The 17,208-nt window shown below is 45.5% G+C and overlaps 2 protein-coding genes across 10 annotated transcripts in view; both read right to left on the bottom strand.

Annotated features, from left to right (window-relative positions):
• Positions 1-1,694, bottom strand: part of PDLIM1 (PDZ and LIM domain 1) — a 44,173-nt gene extending 42,479 nt beyond the window's left edge. The window contains exon 1 of the mRNA XM_027649536.1: positions 1,563-1,694. Within this exon, the coding sequence (XP_027505337.1) occupies positions 1,563-1,658 (96 nt within the window). The 5' untranslated portion in view covers positions 1,659-1,694. The remainder of the gene's footprint in view (positions 1-1,562) is intronic.
• Positions 1,695-4,017: 2,323 nt separating this feature from the next.
• SORBS1 (sorbin and SH3 domain containing 1) overlaps positions 4,018-17,208 on the bottom strand; it is a 78,016-nt gene continuing 64,825 nt past the window's right edge. For 7 of the 9 annotated variants that reach the window (XM_027649601.1, XM_027649596.1, XM_027649598.1 and 4 more), the window contains 3 exons: positions 8,289-8,347; positions 6,929-7,041; positions 4,018-6,131 (listed from right to left, as the gene is read on the bottom strand). In XM_027649601.1, the coding sequence (XP_027505402.1) occupies positions 6,064-6,131; positions 6,929-7,041; positions 8,289-8,347 (240 nt within the window). In that variant the 3' untranslated portion in view covers positions 4,018-6,063. Of the gene's footprint in view, positions 6,132-6,928; positions 7,042-8,288; positions 8,480-9,110; positions 9,171-14,952; positions 15,070-16,388; positions 17,118-17,208 lie in introns of all 9 variants that reach the window. The other 2 variants (XM_027649594.1, XM_027649595.1) reach the window with 1 other exon arrangement.

Raw genomic sequence — 17,208 nt, 5'->3', positions numbered from 1 at the left:
AGTTGTTAATTCTCAGCATTTACGTCACCACCACCAGATAGGCTCTTTTATTACATTTTAGTCCCCAGGGCCACAATTTCTCATGAGGGGTTATTTTTGCCACTTAGCTGATCTATGTCCCTTGGTATGTGCCTATCAGCATTGACAAAGGCGACCAAGAAGAGGTAAGAGCAGTGAGGTAGGGCTTCAGACACACTTCTGCCTGAGTCCTTTGCTGGAAGGAAATAGCAATTATTACCATAACAATGAAGTAAATATCACTTCCTTCATGCTAAAGCTGCTTTCATGTCCCAAAAATGCTTTAGAAAAATGAGGCATTATTACTGTAATTGAAAGAGATTACACAGAAAACTAGTAAATTTCCCCCCCTCAGCGGGTTTAACAGCACTTCCAGCTGTGCCCTTCCTGGAGCTGGCAGCTTCCCCCGTAGCACCTGGGGTCCTTCAGGCTGTGGGACCCCATGGCAGGAGACCCTGTGGCAGGAGGCATTTATAAAAATTCACAAGTTTGACCATCCTGGTCGTCTTTAAGAGCAGTTCACAGAAGTTCAAGTTCCTGTATATTCCACTTCCCACAGCCCTTCCTCACCTGGGGCCTGCGGGCACATCAAAATTGTACCACGGTGGCAGAGCCCAGGGCTCTCAGCAGCTGGCTGGATGCCGTTGGTTTTTAGAGGGATTGCTGGAAAAAGGAGCAATTCCTTCATTCCTTCTCCCCTGGGAGAGGCCTGCAGCCAGCCCTGACAAGACACTGAGCAGCACACCCCACTGTGCCGAGCCAGGAAGGCACAGGGAGCTTGGGGTTCGCTGCCCCCACGGACGTGCCTGTGCTCCGGTCGGCCTGCGGGGAGCGGCTGGGACAGGACCCAGCTCCCGGCCAGGAACAGCCCGGCCGAGCACCTGCGTGCACCTGGTGCAGGCGGGGACGGGGACAGCAAAGAGACGCAGCCTGAACCGAGCCCTGGCGTTCTACGGGCAAGAGCTGGAGAGGAGCAGGGAAAATCAAGGTACGATTCTAAAACTGTTTAGATGCAAAACTTCATTTCCTAACTAATTTCTCTTTAAGGGGGGGACAAGAAGGACTTCGAACAGAGTCGGGCAAAGGCACTTAACACACCTTAACATGGCTTCTGTAAACAAAGACTGTTAACTATACATGGCAAGCAAAGGCAGGCGAGCATTCAACCCACCTCGGTGAGCCGGATTCCCACGGGGTGGGCTGCCAAACCCGAACCAGGGGCTGGCGGGGCTGAGGACATTCCCACTGCCTTCGCCGAGGGATTCCCTACGGACAGGCTGAGGAGGGAGGTTCGGTGGGAAGCAAAGATTTCAGTCTGTATCAGGTGAAGGGGCTGCGTGGGCCACCACGGATTTCCCCCTTAACATTACACACACCCCCAAAAAAACCACCCAAACAAACCAGGGGGGAGAAAAAGACAATCCAACCCCCCTCCCACACACACACGCCCTCCCGCCACGGCTCTGCCACCAACCCCGCTGCTGTGCCACCTGCCAGCCCGGGCAGACCCCGGTCCCGGCCGCCCCCAGCACAGCCCGCCCTACCCGGGAGATGGCGAGGGGCTGCTCGAAGTCCCGGCCGCCCACCAGGCGGAAGCCCCAGGGCCCGGGGCCCGACAGCACGATGCGGTGCGTCCCCATGTGCGCGCTGCACCTCGCGGGTCACCCGGCAGCGCCGCCGCCTGCACCGGCACGGCCCGCCCGCCCACGGCCCGCCCCGCCCCGCCGGCCCCGCCCCGGGGGAGCGGAGCTCCCGCAGCCCCGGGCCGGTGCCGCCTCGCCGGGCAGGAATCGAGGCGCCGCGACCACTCACCCGCCCCCGGCGGAACTGACCGCGGCCCGCAGGCAGGACGAGCCACCGGCGGGCAACCGCACGCAGGAGTGTCCCGGTGCGGCATCTCCCAGGCAAATATGTCTCGGCCTGCTCCAGCCTGGAGCAGTGTTAACTCTGAAACCTAATGGGGGCGATGCAAATAAGCGGCCTTGGCGTGCAGTTTCCCAGCCAGGAATTGATGAGTGAGGGCGGAGCCTGGGAAGGGTATTATCTTTCTGCTAATTTGTGCCAGGTTCATCACTGCTTTAGGCAGGGGTTTGTTTATATCTAACCCTTTAGGCATGGTACCACTAACAAAAGGAATTCTTCTATATGGTTTTTTCAGCTAGCCTTCTCGGCTGTGATTCAGGAAAAATAAGTTCCAGTTGCTTGTTAAGCCCACACTACTCTGATGATGGAGAACGTGGGAGAGGTTGGTTACAACTTGAGTTCGAGCATTGCTGCCTATTTAGTAAATAAATACAGCTCATCCACAAGCAGAACATCAGTGAGCCACAGCTCAAGGCTGCTGCTGAGGCTGGGATTCAGCCACAGCTGGGGAGCATGGAGCAGTCAGCAAGTAGGGATGACGAAGGTCACCCAGGCACTGGTCTTACAAGACATGGATGGCTATGAATGATCCCATTGCAAGGCTCACCCTTACTTCTGCAGTCCCCTTTCTTGTCTGCCTTCATTTTCCTACCTTGTCATTTCACAGGTTTTTTCTTTCCAGGGTCCATGCGTCTAGACTAATCATCTTGTCTCTATCAGAGAGCAGTTCTTCAACCACATCATTACACATCTCCTGGCAGTGAAGAAAGTGACACTGAAAGCTCCTTTACCCCAGGGTATGCAGGACTTCCAGAGGACTGTGGCACACCGCTGGGTCATCTTCCCCTCTCTGCAATCACAAAACCATCTCTAGCTTGTTCCTTACCTTAGATTAGGATAGAGGGTGACATCAGTAAATACCCATGTTCAACAGCTGTAGATAAGTCTCTCTCCCGTCCCTGTCCAGGATGCTGTAAAGCAAAGGCGAGCAGTGCTTGTGATTGCAGCAAAGCCACGGCCAGGCTGCTCTTTGGCTTTTATATAAGGTGACCTGCGAAAGAGAAAGACGGGCTTGTGTCTGTGTGCTTTCTAAAGACATGCGAAATAGCTTGAGGCTTTTGTTGTCCTGGTAGTTTGGTTTTAGGATTGGCTTGTTTATAGTTTGGCTTCCTAAAATCATTGTGAGTGCAGCTGTGATGTTTATCTGTCTGCTGGGCCATCCGGTCACATCACCACAGTTTGAATCTGTTGCCCAATTTTGGCTCAGTTTGAGGTGGAGGTCTCAAAAGTTAAAACTCCTTGTGCAATACCAGTCTTCAGAGTGAGCCCAGTCCTGCACAGGCAGCATGCAGGAGCCAAACATGTGGAGGTGCACAGGGCGCTTTTGGGGTATTCGTGCATTGCTGGACCCCGGGGAGCCCACCTAGGTAGCTCAGCTGTTGCCTTCCCTTGCTCTACTCCTTCAGGGACTGTTCCCTTACAGAAGGCACTCCCAAAAAATCCCAGCTAGCTATATTGCTGCAGGGATGGGAGATGTGACATGATCACCACAGACCTTGCACAAACCCCTTGATTCAATGCTGTAGCCATACTTGCCCAGTCAGAGTGCAGCTACCACAGAAGTGAGGGTCTTAAAGCTTCTGACCTGTGTCAGGGTTAAAAATGCACACATAAGCCCAACATCAACTGACATCCCTTCCTACACATAGGCTGGCATTTGGGGTTTCTTGTCTGACTTAACCGGCGTGGTCTTCTCATCTGAGAGTGAGTCACACAGACCCTTTGTAAACCAGCAGACTTGGGTGTACTCCTGCCCCACAGGTCTGCATGCATGCCACAGCAGCCGCACTCTGACCCCACATTACAGTGAGATCTGGGTGTAAACCAGCTTTGTCTCTGCTTTACACCTTGGTTTCCAAAAAGTCACAGCCAGCCTACGGCTCAGGAAGGAGAACCAGTGAGCTCAGGCCAAGTCACAAGCAGGATCCTCAGGTGCAGAACAGTGGGGAAGCCCATGGCAAACACCTACAGCTCAGTATGGACACAGCCAAAGACAGCCACAGTGGGGCACTACTACAAAAGTACAGGAACAACCAGAATAGATTTTATTTAATAATTTGTACAAGGAACACAATAGTAATTCAATAATTCCATTTATTAATTGTCAAATAGTAATCCACTGCAATAAGAAACAAAAAATCAACACAAAAATAAGTTGCATTTTGTGTGGATGTGTGTGTGTGTGTGTGTAACTTAAACTGGCAAGAGCAAGAACCGAAAATTAACCTCTAAACAAATATGTTATATACAATCAATATCAACATGTTATTATTTTGGTGGATAGATTAATTTGATGTTATCCAATCTTAGCAACAAGCCTAAATATTGCTGCAAATAACTGAAGGGCAAACCCAAAGCAGAACAACAAACCCATAAATAAGATGCAGGACTCAAGGTATCTCCTGCAGAAAAGAAACAGTAGTGCTTTGTGTCACATCTGAAAGCCTTTCATAATGAATATTTTGTGCTAAAACTCTTTATGTGAACATACATGGAACTCTATCATTTAAATAAAAGTGGAAAAAAATCCCAACCTTTCACAACTGCCTTTTTTTCCCTCCCTTCACTCAATGTGTTTAAATTATTTTTCTATACAAGGTAAGTACATTGTCTGTACAAAGTTAAATATACATATTTACAGTCAAACTTCTGAGACACAGAGTCTTCTCTTCCACTGACCTAGGCGGAAGACAAGCCTACTTGATTTCAAACCCAGGAGCATGGCTAGTTTATCAAAACATTGCAAGTCGTGCTAACAGTTAGTTGTAGTTACTCTTAATAAATCTGTATAAAAGCATCAGCATAAAAATAGGCATTTTATATTATTAAATACGGCTTATGACAAAATAGCAATCTAACCCTTTGCTATTTGTACGGTAATTGTAGGAAGCAGAGTCTGATAGAACCGGTTTTGTTTATGCTTTTTCTTAATAACAAAATGTCTATCAAAAGAGTATTCATAGTGGATTTACAGGCAAGCATCCAGCCAAGCCATGTTATTTTTTTCCTCAAGGAAATACGAATCTGTGTAACTGCTGGGAACAGCTTTTAAAATTGATTAGACTTTTTTGTATGACTAAGAGGCAGCCAAAATGCATGTATTTATCTGAGACCTACCATTAACACTGTAACAAAAAGGAAAAAAAAAGGCACCCTCAGTGATACGTTGCTCAGATTTATTAGAGCCTCTAAGATTTACTGCTGGGAAGGAAGCAAAATCTTCATCCCGAGGCATATACTGCAAAAAGTGTGTGATCCTTTAGGGCCAGCAATAGGGCACGAGGAGCAGAGAAAGTGAACAACCGTAGGAGTCAAACCCAGGATTTGCTCTCATGGATGTTCTGTTTATTGGTTCTATTCTTTGTGCAGATAAATGTCAAAGCCAGGCTGATTTCTCTTTAAAAACAAGGACTCAGTTCATTTTGATGCACACGATACACTCACACACACACACACACACACCCTGCACAAAAGAAAAAACCCTGCAGAGATTGGTAATACGTTATTAAAGGGTTTGGGATTTTTGCACATTTGCATTATACTTTATCTGACGTCTCTGGATTAAACCAGTCCCAAACTCTTTTTCCACACAGAGCTCTGCAGTTTAACTGTATCAGCTGTCCTCTGCCTCTGCTGGGTCTTAAGATGCATGACATGAAGTGGAAAGCAGAGCAAAGTGAATCTTCAGCAAGGCAGAAACTGGGCAGAAAGCCTGGCCTCTCTGAACCTTGCCAATGAACATGAGCGGCTGTGTACTGCCCCAAAGCACTATCCTACCTCAACACAAACAAAACCTATACCACATGCTTCCCTGAAGCCTTCTCAGAGGTAAGTACTCCGTACAAATTAAGATTATCATCAAAACTCTTGCTGAGGAAGGGAGAAGAATACACAAAGGCAGCACTGTAAACTAGAAACTGTCTCTTCTTCAGCAAACAAATCACACCCTGACTCCATGGAAGCAGGGCTACACATTCAACTCAATACTGTACCACATAACCACATCCTCCTAACACATCTCATGTCTTGTCCATTACATTCATAAATTGTCTGTTTCTTCATTGTTTAAAAACATCATCTGGAAAACAATCCCATCAGTGACATGGTGGGATCACCGTTATTTTACAGGTACAAAAGTTTCACGTAGTTGCCTGGGAAGGTGCCGAATTGCCTTGTTCTCCTGGAGGTACCTGTTGCAGAATAAAACAAAAGGAATCCAGAGTAAGAGGGAGACATGCAAGGAAGGCTTAGGGGTTTAAAAAGGTGACAACCTCTTCTGCCTGCAGGCATTGATTTCTAATACTAAATAGGAGTCCTGATCAAAGAGCTTTTTGGTACAGACCAGATCACAATTAGTTCTGCTACTAATCATCTTTGGTCTTCTCTTTTAACAACTAATAAGCTGCTGGTGAAAGCTCTTAGGCCTATAGTCTAGAAGCCAAATTCCTATCAGTGTAAGTGAGCTAATCTCCATTAAGAAGAGATAACAAGTCTAAATTTGCAGTGTTGAGATGGAGAACACTGTCCAGACTTGCACTCTTTAAAGGTAAAGGATTTTGCTAAACATACAGTTGAGTCTGTATTTTCAGGGACTGCAACTCCTACCCATGTGTTCCCTTCATCCCCTACTTGCCACTTTCTGTAACTTGACGTGGCTCCTCAACTTTGGAAATGCTACAGAAATCCAGTTTTCCTTGGTTCCCTCTGTTGCTCTGCCACCCGTGTGAGCAAGAAGGATCAGGAGGAAGAGGGGAATGGAGATACTAAGAAGATAAAAAAGGGACAACTAGAGACCTAGCAAGGAAAACAAAGGTCCACCACCCTGCACCTTAACTTTCATGTTCTTGGTGGGAAAAGATCAGAAACTGTGGAAAAGTTTGAGTTGATTTTTTCACCATTTTGACCCCACAAATGAAAGCAACTTCCAGACATTCTGCAAAATTGCTCATCCCAAAAAGCTCTGCTGACAGGCAAGTATCACACTCACCCACAAACCAGCCGTCATCACATTTCTCCATGACATCGACAATGTCACCATCCCTCAGTTCCAGCTCATCGTCATTCTGAGGAGTATAGCTGTAGAGGGCTTGATAGCTAACTCTAAAACCAGAAAGATACTACATGTTAGCAACTGGATTTCTCTGACACCCCATCAGGAGGAGACGTTTCCCTTCCCCTGATTCCTACTATATGTTGTTCAATGCAGTCTGGACCTGTGTTTTCCTCTTGAGAGCTGGAAGCCAACTGCATAGAGCTGGCTGTTGCCAAAGGGCCACAGTTGTAAAAACTGTCATGCCTGCACTGTGTGGGATACGTGGAGAGCTTCTGTTTCCTCTTTGCCATGTAGTTGTTTGCACAGACTGAAACAACCAGAGTCTTCCTAACATGTAGCACCTAGAGACTCTGTGAGTGCAGACACCCTATTGAATGCAACCAAAACCTGGATACACTCATTCCTGCCTAAATGAGACATCTGTTCCCTTGCCCAGACACATAGGAAGGGCTGTGAGTAATGATGGAGAAAAGGACTTTAGAAAAAGATACTGCCTACTCTACAACACTAAGTTTGCTGGATAAATCATGCCTGAGGAGGTATGGTGCAAACAAAGCCCAAGGTTGAATCCTGCCCTGAGACACCACTTGCTCCAGAGGAACTCTATATTTATTAGAGAGGAGCCTTATGGAGTGGAAACAAACAAGTGGGCAAATCTGGGAAGGCTTTGGTCCCCTGCCTGTAGGAAGTGAAAATGGAGCTAATGTGAGACTTTCTGTTCTGCATAAAGGGAAGGTAAAGGCTCCTTTCATGAGCCAACTGCCAAGGAGTGTCAGTCCCCAGGACACAGTGCAGGCTACTGTCATCAGCAGAAGGCCCCACCAAGCTCAGTGGCAGCTCTACTGGACAGCTTTGAAAATCTCAGCCTTGGTCTCTCAGCCACCAGTTCACCTGCGAAATTGGCCAACAATGCACCAAGTGGCATCAGTGTTGGGACAGCTCACTGTACTGCGAGGAGCCAAGAACAGCAGCGAACACATTGAGCCACACCAATGAGTCAGGTGTAGCCAGTGGATATTAATTTGTCTCCAGTTTCAAGATACAAAGACACAGTAATAGAGACCCAGTCCTGGATCATGAGGTCATTGTTTCAAGTGCTATACAGACATAAAGGTCACAGTTTGAAACTATCCATTATGATGGTATGTGGCTATTTTTGTTCTTTAAAGCAAAGCTGACATTTCTGCATAATTTTAATTTAACTCCTGAAACACTGAAAACTCCCATACCTCCCTGTCTTCACCATCAGTCAGAAACAAGGCCCTTGGAAGAGACTGGAACCAAAAGGACTTACATGTCTCGTGGTGTTTGACTTCGCTCAGGGCTGGCTCCTTGCTGCTGTGCTTGAGGTTGCTGAGAAATGATGAGAGATGGTTTATGGTCATTAGAGGTCACCTTGTGGCGAGAGTCAAGAGGCTGAGAAATAGTACTGCAGTAATGAACAGACTTTTCTGCAATGTTTATGATCTCATTGCAAACAGCTTCCTGCGTGGTAGGCAGCATTGACATCCAAGAACACCCAAAGGACAGTCAACAGGGGGAAGGGAGGGGAAAATATAGACAAGAAGAGATGGGACATTCCAGTTGCAGCACATAAGTCCAGTAAAAAAAAAAAAAAAAAAAAAAGAGTTGTAGATCCACGTAAATATCCAGGTAGTGGAGTGCAGAAGGGATCCAGGTGTAAGCATGGAAAAACAGGCAAGATACAGAAGAATTTGGCATTTAGTTTAAAGATTTGTAACAAATACATATGCATATATTTTTAAAAGCAGCAGCATAAGAGGTTGCAATTAGTTATGCAGTGGCACCATTACAAATGCTATGAAGTCAGTTCAGAATGCAAGGTGAGGTGGGCTACTCCATTCATGCATTTGGCTTCATTTAACTTATACTCAGGGTCTGGCAGCACAATTAGCCCAACTTCTCATTGACTATGACAATTTTTCTAATTGTTAAATTCCTTTTTTCTGTTGCAAACAAAACGACAGATGCAGATAGATAAAGATGTACCTACTTTGCAACTAAAAATAGTGCTGGCATTTTATCTCTACTGAGGTGTTACTGTCTGGGTGAAGAGTGTCTAGGACTACACATCTGAGTTAAACAGGGGCCTTACCACATAGCTCTTTTCAGACTCTGTGAGATCTGGTCCAGCTCTCAATGAATGGTGAGAAGGCTGTGTGATCACCAAGCAAATGATAAGGAAGACATTTTAGCAGATGTTACATTGGTCAGAATTAAAAAAAAAAGTCAGTGGAGTGCAGACAAAAGAAAATGAACAACTCTTCCCCTCCCCACCCCAACACCACACTTCTTAGACAGCAAGGTCCTTCATTTACTCAAGAGACATTGAGGCTACAGTAACACAACTGCACTGCAGCACACAAAATGCTGCAAAGAGAAAGATGACAGCAAAACAGAAGCTTAGAGCAGGGAATCAGAGTGGAATGTTATAGACACTGCTACAGCCAGAAATGGTACATAGTGTCATACTGCATTCCTGTAGGGGAAAAAGAAAAAGGACAGGAACACATTCTTGAGAGCATCAAAACTGAAAGGCCAAAAGCATGCTGAGAAAAATCTGCTGCTGTTTTTAGAAAAGTCTGCAATGACTTTGACGCGGAAGAGAACAGCAACTCACTTTCTTCTTAAAAAAAAACAGCTCAGGTCCTCAGAATGCCATTTAGCCCCATCAAAATCACTTCAGCCTGTACCAAGCAAGGATCTGAAATGTTCTGTTAATTCCCACAACAGGCAGAGGAGGACCTGATTGGAAAATCCATCTCCAAACACCACCACCACTGAAACTGCTAGACTCTGCCCTGCCTTTCTCCCCAGTCACAACTCTTCACAGAGACCTGTGTGTGTCCGACGGCACAGCAAGGAAAATCAGGGTGTTTGAGGCCAGAGGTTTTATGAGGAAGGGGAACATCACTGAAAAAGTCACACAGGTATCCACAGCCTGGTTTTGCATGCTTTTTGCATATTCATACACCTACCGAAAGCAAGGGGCATGCCGTGAGCAAATGGGATGTCTGAACTAGTGTACTGCCTGCAGTGCTACTTGGTAAAGTGGACTGGACAAGAAAGAGAGCATGGCCATCCTCTGTGATCATTCAACACAATTTTCAAACTAAATGTCAAAGGCCTAAATTGTTATGCTTTCTGTCCACCTCTTTATTCACTTCAACAGTGCCCTTCAGTAAAAGGCTTGCTTTCTCATGGCATACCGAGACAGAGCAGAAGCAGAAGATAAAGAGGTCTGTGATACCTTCAGCACAAGCATGCTCAAAGAGTTTGGAGAAGTGCAGGGTGATGAGCTCATCCCTGTCTAATTCCTGTTCTCAAAGCTCCTCTGAACCATATCTTGGACCCCTGGAGATGTGCCCATTGTTGTATTAAAGCAAACTGTCTCTTTTCTCAACGACTGTGACCCATTCTAGGCCAATGTAGCCCCACAGCAACTTCTTTGTTGTCAGCTCTACTGTCTGGGGCTGGAATCTGGGATCACTGCCCTAAGAAGCAGTGCTCTGTTACCATGTATATTTCTATAGAAAGAAAATTACATGTAACTTGCATGGACTAACTGCAGTGCAATTTGCTTTCAAAGCATTTACTGGAGCCTGAAATTGTCACAGGATTTCTAGAAGTCCTTTCTGCCTGCCTATCATCAGCCCTGAAAGGCAAATGGAAAAATTAGAAATTTAAAGTTAATATTGAACAGACTAACCGGATAAAGTGCATCAAATATGATGAGATCAGAGCTAACTCAGGTGGTTAAGTAGCTGGGGAAATCAAATTCCAGGCTGAGGCAGCTGTAAGAATGATTTTTTTTTTTCCTTTTATTCAAGAAAGTGCCTCTTGGCTCCATACTAATAAATTGACTGCTGGAATTGCTCCACAAGCTTCTAAGACCACACGGTCCATTTCCCATTGATTACTTGAGACCTTCCTGACCCACTTTTCCTCCTGTAAGCATTAATAACTATGATATAAATTAGTTATTTGAAAGCTAAAAAATTGACACTACCTCTGAATGCTCCATGGTGCAAGCTTGTATGTGTATTACCAGGAGGTGCAGCCTACCAGCAACAGAACTCTGGCCACTTTCCCTTTCCTGGCAGGATCCTCATAGGGACTTCTATGAGGCAGCTGGGCAGGAGCAAAGGCCAAGCAGTCCCCTGCCCTCCTAGCAGCTTCCAGTTCCTGACAAGACACATGACTAAGCGGATCCCTCTGGTCTCTGCTCCAGAGATCCAGGCAGCTCCTACCAAAGCACTAACTCCCAGGGCTACAGCAAAGCCCTGCAGTGAGGTGATGAAACACCCTACAGTCAGCAACTATGCAGTATGAGCCAAACAGGATGAAAAACCACAGATCAAACACTACAATTTTAGGCTGTAAACGTACCACCCCACTGCTTTAAACAAGTGACCTTGATAACATGATCTAGATAGCTTTTGGTTTTTTTTTTTAATCAACCAACCAAACCCTACACTATTCTTACAGGGAGATAACAGATTAAAGGGAGAAAAAAAGCGTTATAGGTCGAAATGCTCTTCAAACACAGTTTCAGAAAGCCTATATACTACCTACATTGGTGGCTCCTTGTGTCATAGGTGGCTGAGGAATCAGCAAGTGTGGGGCACAGCTCCACAGTATAAAACACAGAGGTTCCCCAAAAAGAGTGAGCCAGCCCTGCTACTGCTGGAGCTAAACAGAGGGCCCTAAAAGTGAGCAAGTATTCACAACCCATGAGGACACCTCAACTCCTACCCCTCAGCCACACTTACTCTTTGTAAAGACTAAGTGAATAAACTTAAGTGAGTGCTTAAGGTTCCCTGTCTCCATGTCTACAGACTATGTATACAAAGGTGCAGTACAGTCAGTCCTAAAACACAGCTGGCCACTGTTTCCACCTCATATAGTGTTTGAGGATGGGTCTAAAGAGCACCACAAGTTTGTAAAACTACCAGAAAAAGGTTCTACATTAAGACCCTAGAAAAGCTCTACGGTAGGTTTTAAATATTAGGAAGAAAGATGCTGGAGCTACTCAACACTGCTCTCCCTGCTCCTAGACAGGTCAAACAGCATCAAGTAGCATCCATTGCAGGTCTCATTTACATGTCTTCTTTCATCCATTTCAGGTGGAAGTTAAAGGACTACATGACCAAAGAAAAAGTTAAACAGAACAGACTGACGAATAGACAAGACAGACAGAAAAATTGTTATCCCCTCAGAGAAGGGCAAACATCAGCAGTGATACTCCCACACATGAACGGAGAACCATGAGCAAGGAGGCCTCTCCAGTCCAGGCAAAAGAAAAAAGAAAAACCTCTGCACACACCAAGCCCCAGCTTTGGTGAAAGCAAATGGAAAGCTGGCTGAAGAGCTCTCACAAAGGACACTGAAAAGGCTGCAGAGTGGAGCAGCCTGACCTGAAGGCTGCCAGTCAGTGGAAAGACTCCCCAGCCCCTGGATCAGAAGCTGAAGGCTGTGTCTACAGCAGAAAAATACATTTCCCATGAAAGCAGGTACCAACGCCTGCTGCAGGCTGGGCAGCTCTGCCTTGGACAGTAAGCACTCAGCAGAAACACCGCTGTGCTGAATCTGTGGAGTAACAGAAAACCACTGGAGGGGGGATAAAAGTTTACTTTGGATATGGTGCAAAGTAATGAACATGCTAAGGAAGGGTAGTTGGTCTGTACTGGGGAACATGGGGGTCTGAACATATGCCTCATATGCTGTCCTCTCTACTGGCCAAAACCAGGTGAAATTACTCAACACTCTGCCTGAGTGGTTCTGTACAAGTGCAAAGGAGCAGAGAGGTCCCCACTAACAACCCTCATGCTGCCAGGTGATACAGGGACCTTTGGCCAGTCACTCTTGCCTTCCCCACTCCACAGCCACAGTCCAGCCCCAGGGCTGAAGCTGTTGCACTGATCACACTGTGCTAGCACCATTGCTGACTGTCACAGTGTGCTAATAGGACCTCAGAGTAAAACAGGAATCAAACTAGAAAATTCTTGTGGGTCCCCTGAAATAAACTGATCTGACAGATTACATTATTCCTTAATATCATGTTTTTCTAGAATATTGAAATAAATTATCTGTAAGTTATACTTGGAATATATTTCACATGCTGTGGGGTGGTTCCTTTTTCCTTTTAGTTTCAACTAAAAGCAAACAAAAGGAAACTTCAGAGTAGCTCAAAGAGCCATTGCAATTTACATTTTTACTTAACAGAACAGGCAAGAACACAGTCCTAACACCAGTCCTGTATCAAAAGGGGTCTTAAACTTGCAAATAATCCTCAGTCAGAATTTTATAACTGGAGAGGCTCTCTATAATGAGAGAGAAAACTAAAATTCAAAATCATAAAGTACCGCAAACACCAGGGATGGACAGTAATGGAAACAAAACTCAAATGCAATGGCTCATTTCCATGTCTGCTAAGTGCTTTTCTCATTCAATTAAAATCAATCAAGAGGTACAGATTTTTGAAAAGCCTCCAGGGTACTACCTGAAGTTCTGCTGAAGCCATCAGCCTCTGTATGGGTCACACAGATAATAAGAAGTCATTTGCACATATAAATACCACTCCTGCTCCCTAAACAACTGTAGATCCAGAGCTGGAAAGGAGGTCAAAACTACTGGGTAATGTCACATACAGTTTTAACTTGACACTAACAATGCTCTGATTGTCAAGGCATATAAAATATAAATATTGACTTGACATTGACTCCAGAAAAAGGCCACAGGGTCCTATTACAACCAGGTGCAACACCCAAAATAGAACTGTGTGCTAGCGCTAGCCATCCCTTGGGAGAAACATCTTTCTCTAAATGCAGCTCTTTCAGATCACATACACCCAGTGTGAACACCCGCAGCACCAAGCAGATCAGAGGTCAGGAGAAAGGCCAACACAGGAAACTTATGTGGATTTTTAACATGAAGCAGAACAGGTATCCTATTTGATGCAGATATTGAAACAAAGGGAAGCAGGAGGTGGTTGTTCAGTAAAAAGTTGTGCAAGTTCACAACTGGAGGAAAATCAGTAAAGGTAACAGGAAAATGTCAGGCTTAAAGCTGTATCTCTCATACACTGATCAAGAAAATAAGGAACATTGGCAACTGCTTCCCACACTTATCCTACATTAGCAGCCTGCTTGGTTCACTGATCAAGCCAAAGATTGCTTCCCCAATACCCATCACTACAAACAGTCCAGTTTTTGCTGTGAGCTTTCTGTTTCAAATATTGCCATCTTGTGGAAGCTGCCTGGAAAGACTGATGAGGCACCAGCAGCTGCGAGCACCACTCATTCCCAGTCCCTGGACACCCCAGCCACACAGTGCTGAGGCTGAGCTATGCTGCACAGACCCTACTGCATCCCTCTTTAAAAACATTTGTAGCTCTCAGCAATAGAGCTCAGAACCTCTGAATCCTACCTGGGAAGACCCGAACAGGACCCTGACATTGTGGATACCAAGTTGTGTATGCCTTATCCACAGCTCTGAGATGCTCAAATCCTGAATCCTGATCTCAGGTGGTTAAACAATACTTGAACCAAAGTATCTCATGCTATGTCTTTCCTGCTAAGGAGGCCACCAGCACTGCCTTATAATGCAACCAAGATGTAGGAACTCAAGGTCAGAACTAAGTAAGCTCCGAGTTAATCTTTTGGAGGAACAGAAAAGCAGATCCTCGGCTGGTACAAATGGACAGAAACCTGGACTTGAGCTATGTGGATTTGCACCAGCTGAAGATTTTGCCCATATCTGCTCTTCTTCACAGTCTGGAAGTAATTTTTTTTTTTTTTTTAAATAAAAATTCTAAATTAGAGGAAAATTATCTCACCTGTGGAATCAATGAACAGCTAAATAAGCATATGACAAAACAATGGCATGGCACGGAAACAACTCTAATTAATGGAACAGTAATCAGCAAAGATGATTACCTGTGGCTTATTGACTCTGCGTGTAAGTCTGGGAGGTGGCTGTGTTGTGACAGTAGAGGAAGAGAGGGTAGAGGAAGTAAGAGAAGCAGATGAAGAGAATACTTTTGAGTCTGCAGTCTTTTGAAGAAAAGAAAATTTGGTCAGCTTGGCACACACTCTCTTATCACAATCACTGCTAGTGATAAGAGCATCTACTATCCAGTAAATTTGAAGCACACACAGCAACAGTTACTCCATGCAAGGGCAAGTGCAGCTTCCAGTTGGTTTGTCTGAGCTGACCACCTCATTCTGTTTTAAACATGCAGGTTATGTCTGTAAAAAATGCTACTAAAACATATCTAGATGGTAAACAGTACAGTCTTACACAGCTCTCAGTACACTTCTGGTTATGATTCAAGCAGAAATCAAATTATTTGTCATAAGATTTCCCAGTGTGAAACATGTCATCTTGGAAACCCTAGTTTCTCATTATTTAATGTTGTCTAGATGGGGTATGTCATGGAGGCTTTTGCAGTCCATCCAAGACAGTATTTATAATTCTATGGTTTTGAGCTCTCCAAAGTTCCACTCATAGGGGTGCTGTAATGTACTTGGGCTGGCTGTAGCCCACAATGGACCCCAAGTCAAATGAGAGCTGCAAGGAGAGGATATCTCCTATACCAAGACTGAGGGCAGAAGATAGGTTGTAGAAGCTATGGAGAGTTTCACATGTATCCTCTCACTGTAACATACAGCTATATAACTAAAAACTCCTAAGCAAAAGTATCACTAGGTCTAATTCCAATTTGTGGGAATTGTGGCTACAGCCTTTCACATTATTTTAGAAATGCAAAGGTAATAAATTCCACTCAATGCAGAGATAACAATCAAGACTCCCTTAGTCAGGCACATCCCAGACTAAGGTTCACTAAATCATAGGCTGCAGGACCAAAAGGGGACAGCTTTTGTGATTCTAGGAGCCAGGCTGATGTTTACAAGGTTTTTCAGCCCTTGGATTTAGAAGGAACAAACAAATTCTATAACCAAAGATGATCAACTGCACACTGGAAAATCTCTGAATTGCAAGGAATTGTCTGTATTCTACACGGTGAGGTATGCGGGCATGAGGCCTGTGTCATACTTTGATCTGACACATTTGGTAATAGCCACTGTCTGGGACAATCACTTCATTAGATGTGACTGATTGTGTCAGTCCTGCGTTATTATCCGTTCTAAAATAATTTGCACTACACTGCTCTTGAGCCCTCTTGTAAAACTTTTTGATCTGCCATCAAGTGAATGCCACTGGTGACCCCTGGAAGACAGCCTTAGGATCATCAAAATGACATGTGGCAGCCACTGGCTCTGCCTGGCCAGCAGAGCAGCACAAACCTCAACACGCCAGTTAAATAAAAATCAGCAGTTCAGAGCAGCACACACACATGCAGGAGAAGTACCTTCTTTTCCCCGCTTTGAAACTTTCCCAGATCACTTTTCCTCACATCTTTTTTCTCTGTTTTACCTCCCTGAACAATAGCCATTAGCTCCTGACACAACTGGTTGTCCTCAGAGGAACCCACAGGTCTCTTTTCTGGGCTCGCACGCATGTCTAGTTGGGATGGTTTCAGGCAGCGCTCAACAGAGATCTTGGGAACAGCATGAGCGCTCTGCTCGGGGTTGCTGCTGCCCTCTCTAGTCTTTTGGAACCAGGCTTGGCTGCCAGTGGTGTCCCGCTGCTCTGCCAGGATGCTTTCGGGGCTCTCCACTGCCCAGCGAGAGGAACTAGAGTAGGTCACGCTGGGAGGAGGGGAGTCAACAAACTTTTCTTCGCTTTGTGGAGTGGCCTGAGAGAAACTGTGGGCAGAGGACTGAGGTCTAGATGAGTAAGAGGGCAATGGGGATTTAATGGACCTGGGAGTCGAGGAGCCAGAGAGATGAGAATGGTGGAGGCTGACTGTGGGGGAAGGGCTGGCTGCAGCAGAAGGCGAGAGATAGTCAGTGTGAGAGAGGGAAGCTTCAGGCGGAGGAGGCAGTGGAGGAGTTATGGCAGGAGTGGTGCTGGGAGACACTCCCACGGTCAGAGCAATCCACTCAGAGGTGACCGCCTGCACCTCTGGAGATAGGGCGCGGCGCGCGAAAGGCAAAGGCGGAGGAGTTGGTGTATGGAGCAGCTCAGAGTTGGGAGACTTGAAAGAGACAAAAGCAGGAGAGAAAAAGAAAGAAATGAACAAAAAAATAATAAAGGAAATACAAAACTGAGCACAAGTAAAAGGAGAG

The sequence above is a fragment of the Corapipo altera genome, unplaced genomic scaffold, assembly GCF_003945725.1.
Source record: "Corapipo altera isolate COAL_440 unplaced genomic scaffold, ASM394572v1 53, whole genome shotgun sequence".
Taxonomy (NCBI): Eukaryota; Metazoa; Chordata; class Aves; order Passeriformes; family Pipridae; genus Corapipo; species Corapipo altera.
The sequence above is the reverse complement of the archived record's forward strand: the minus strand, read 5'-3'. Positions and strand labels throughout refer to the sequence as shown.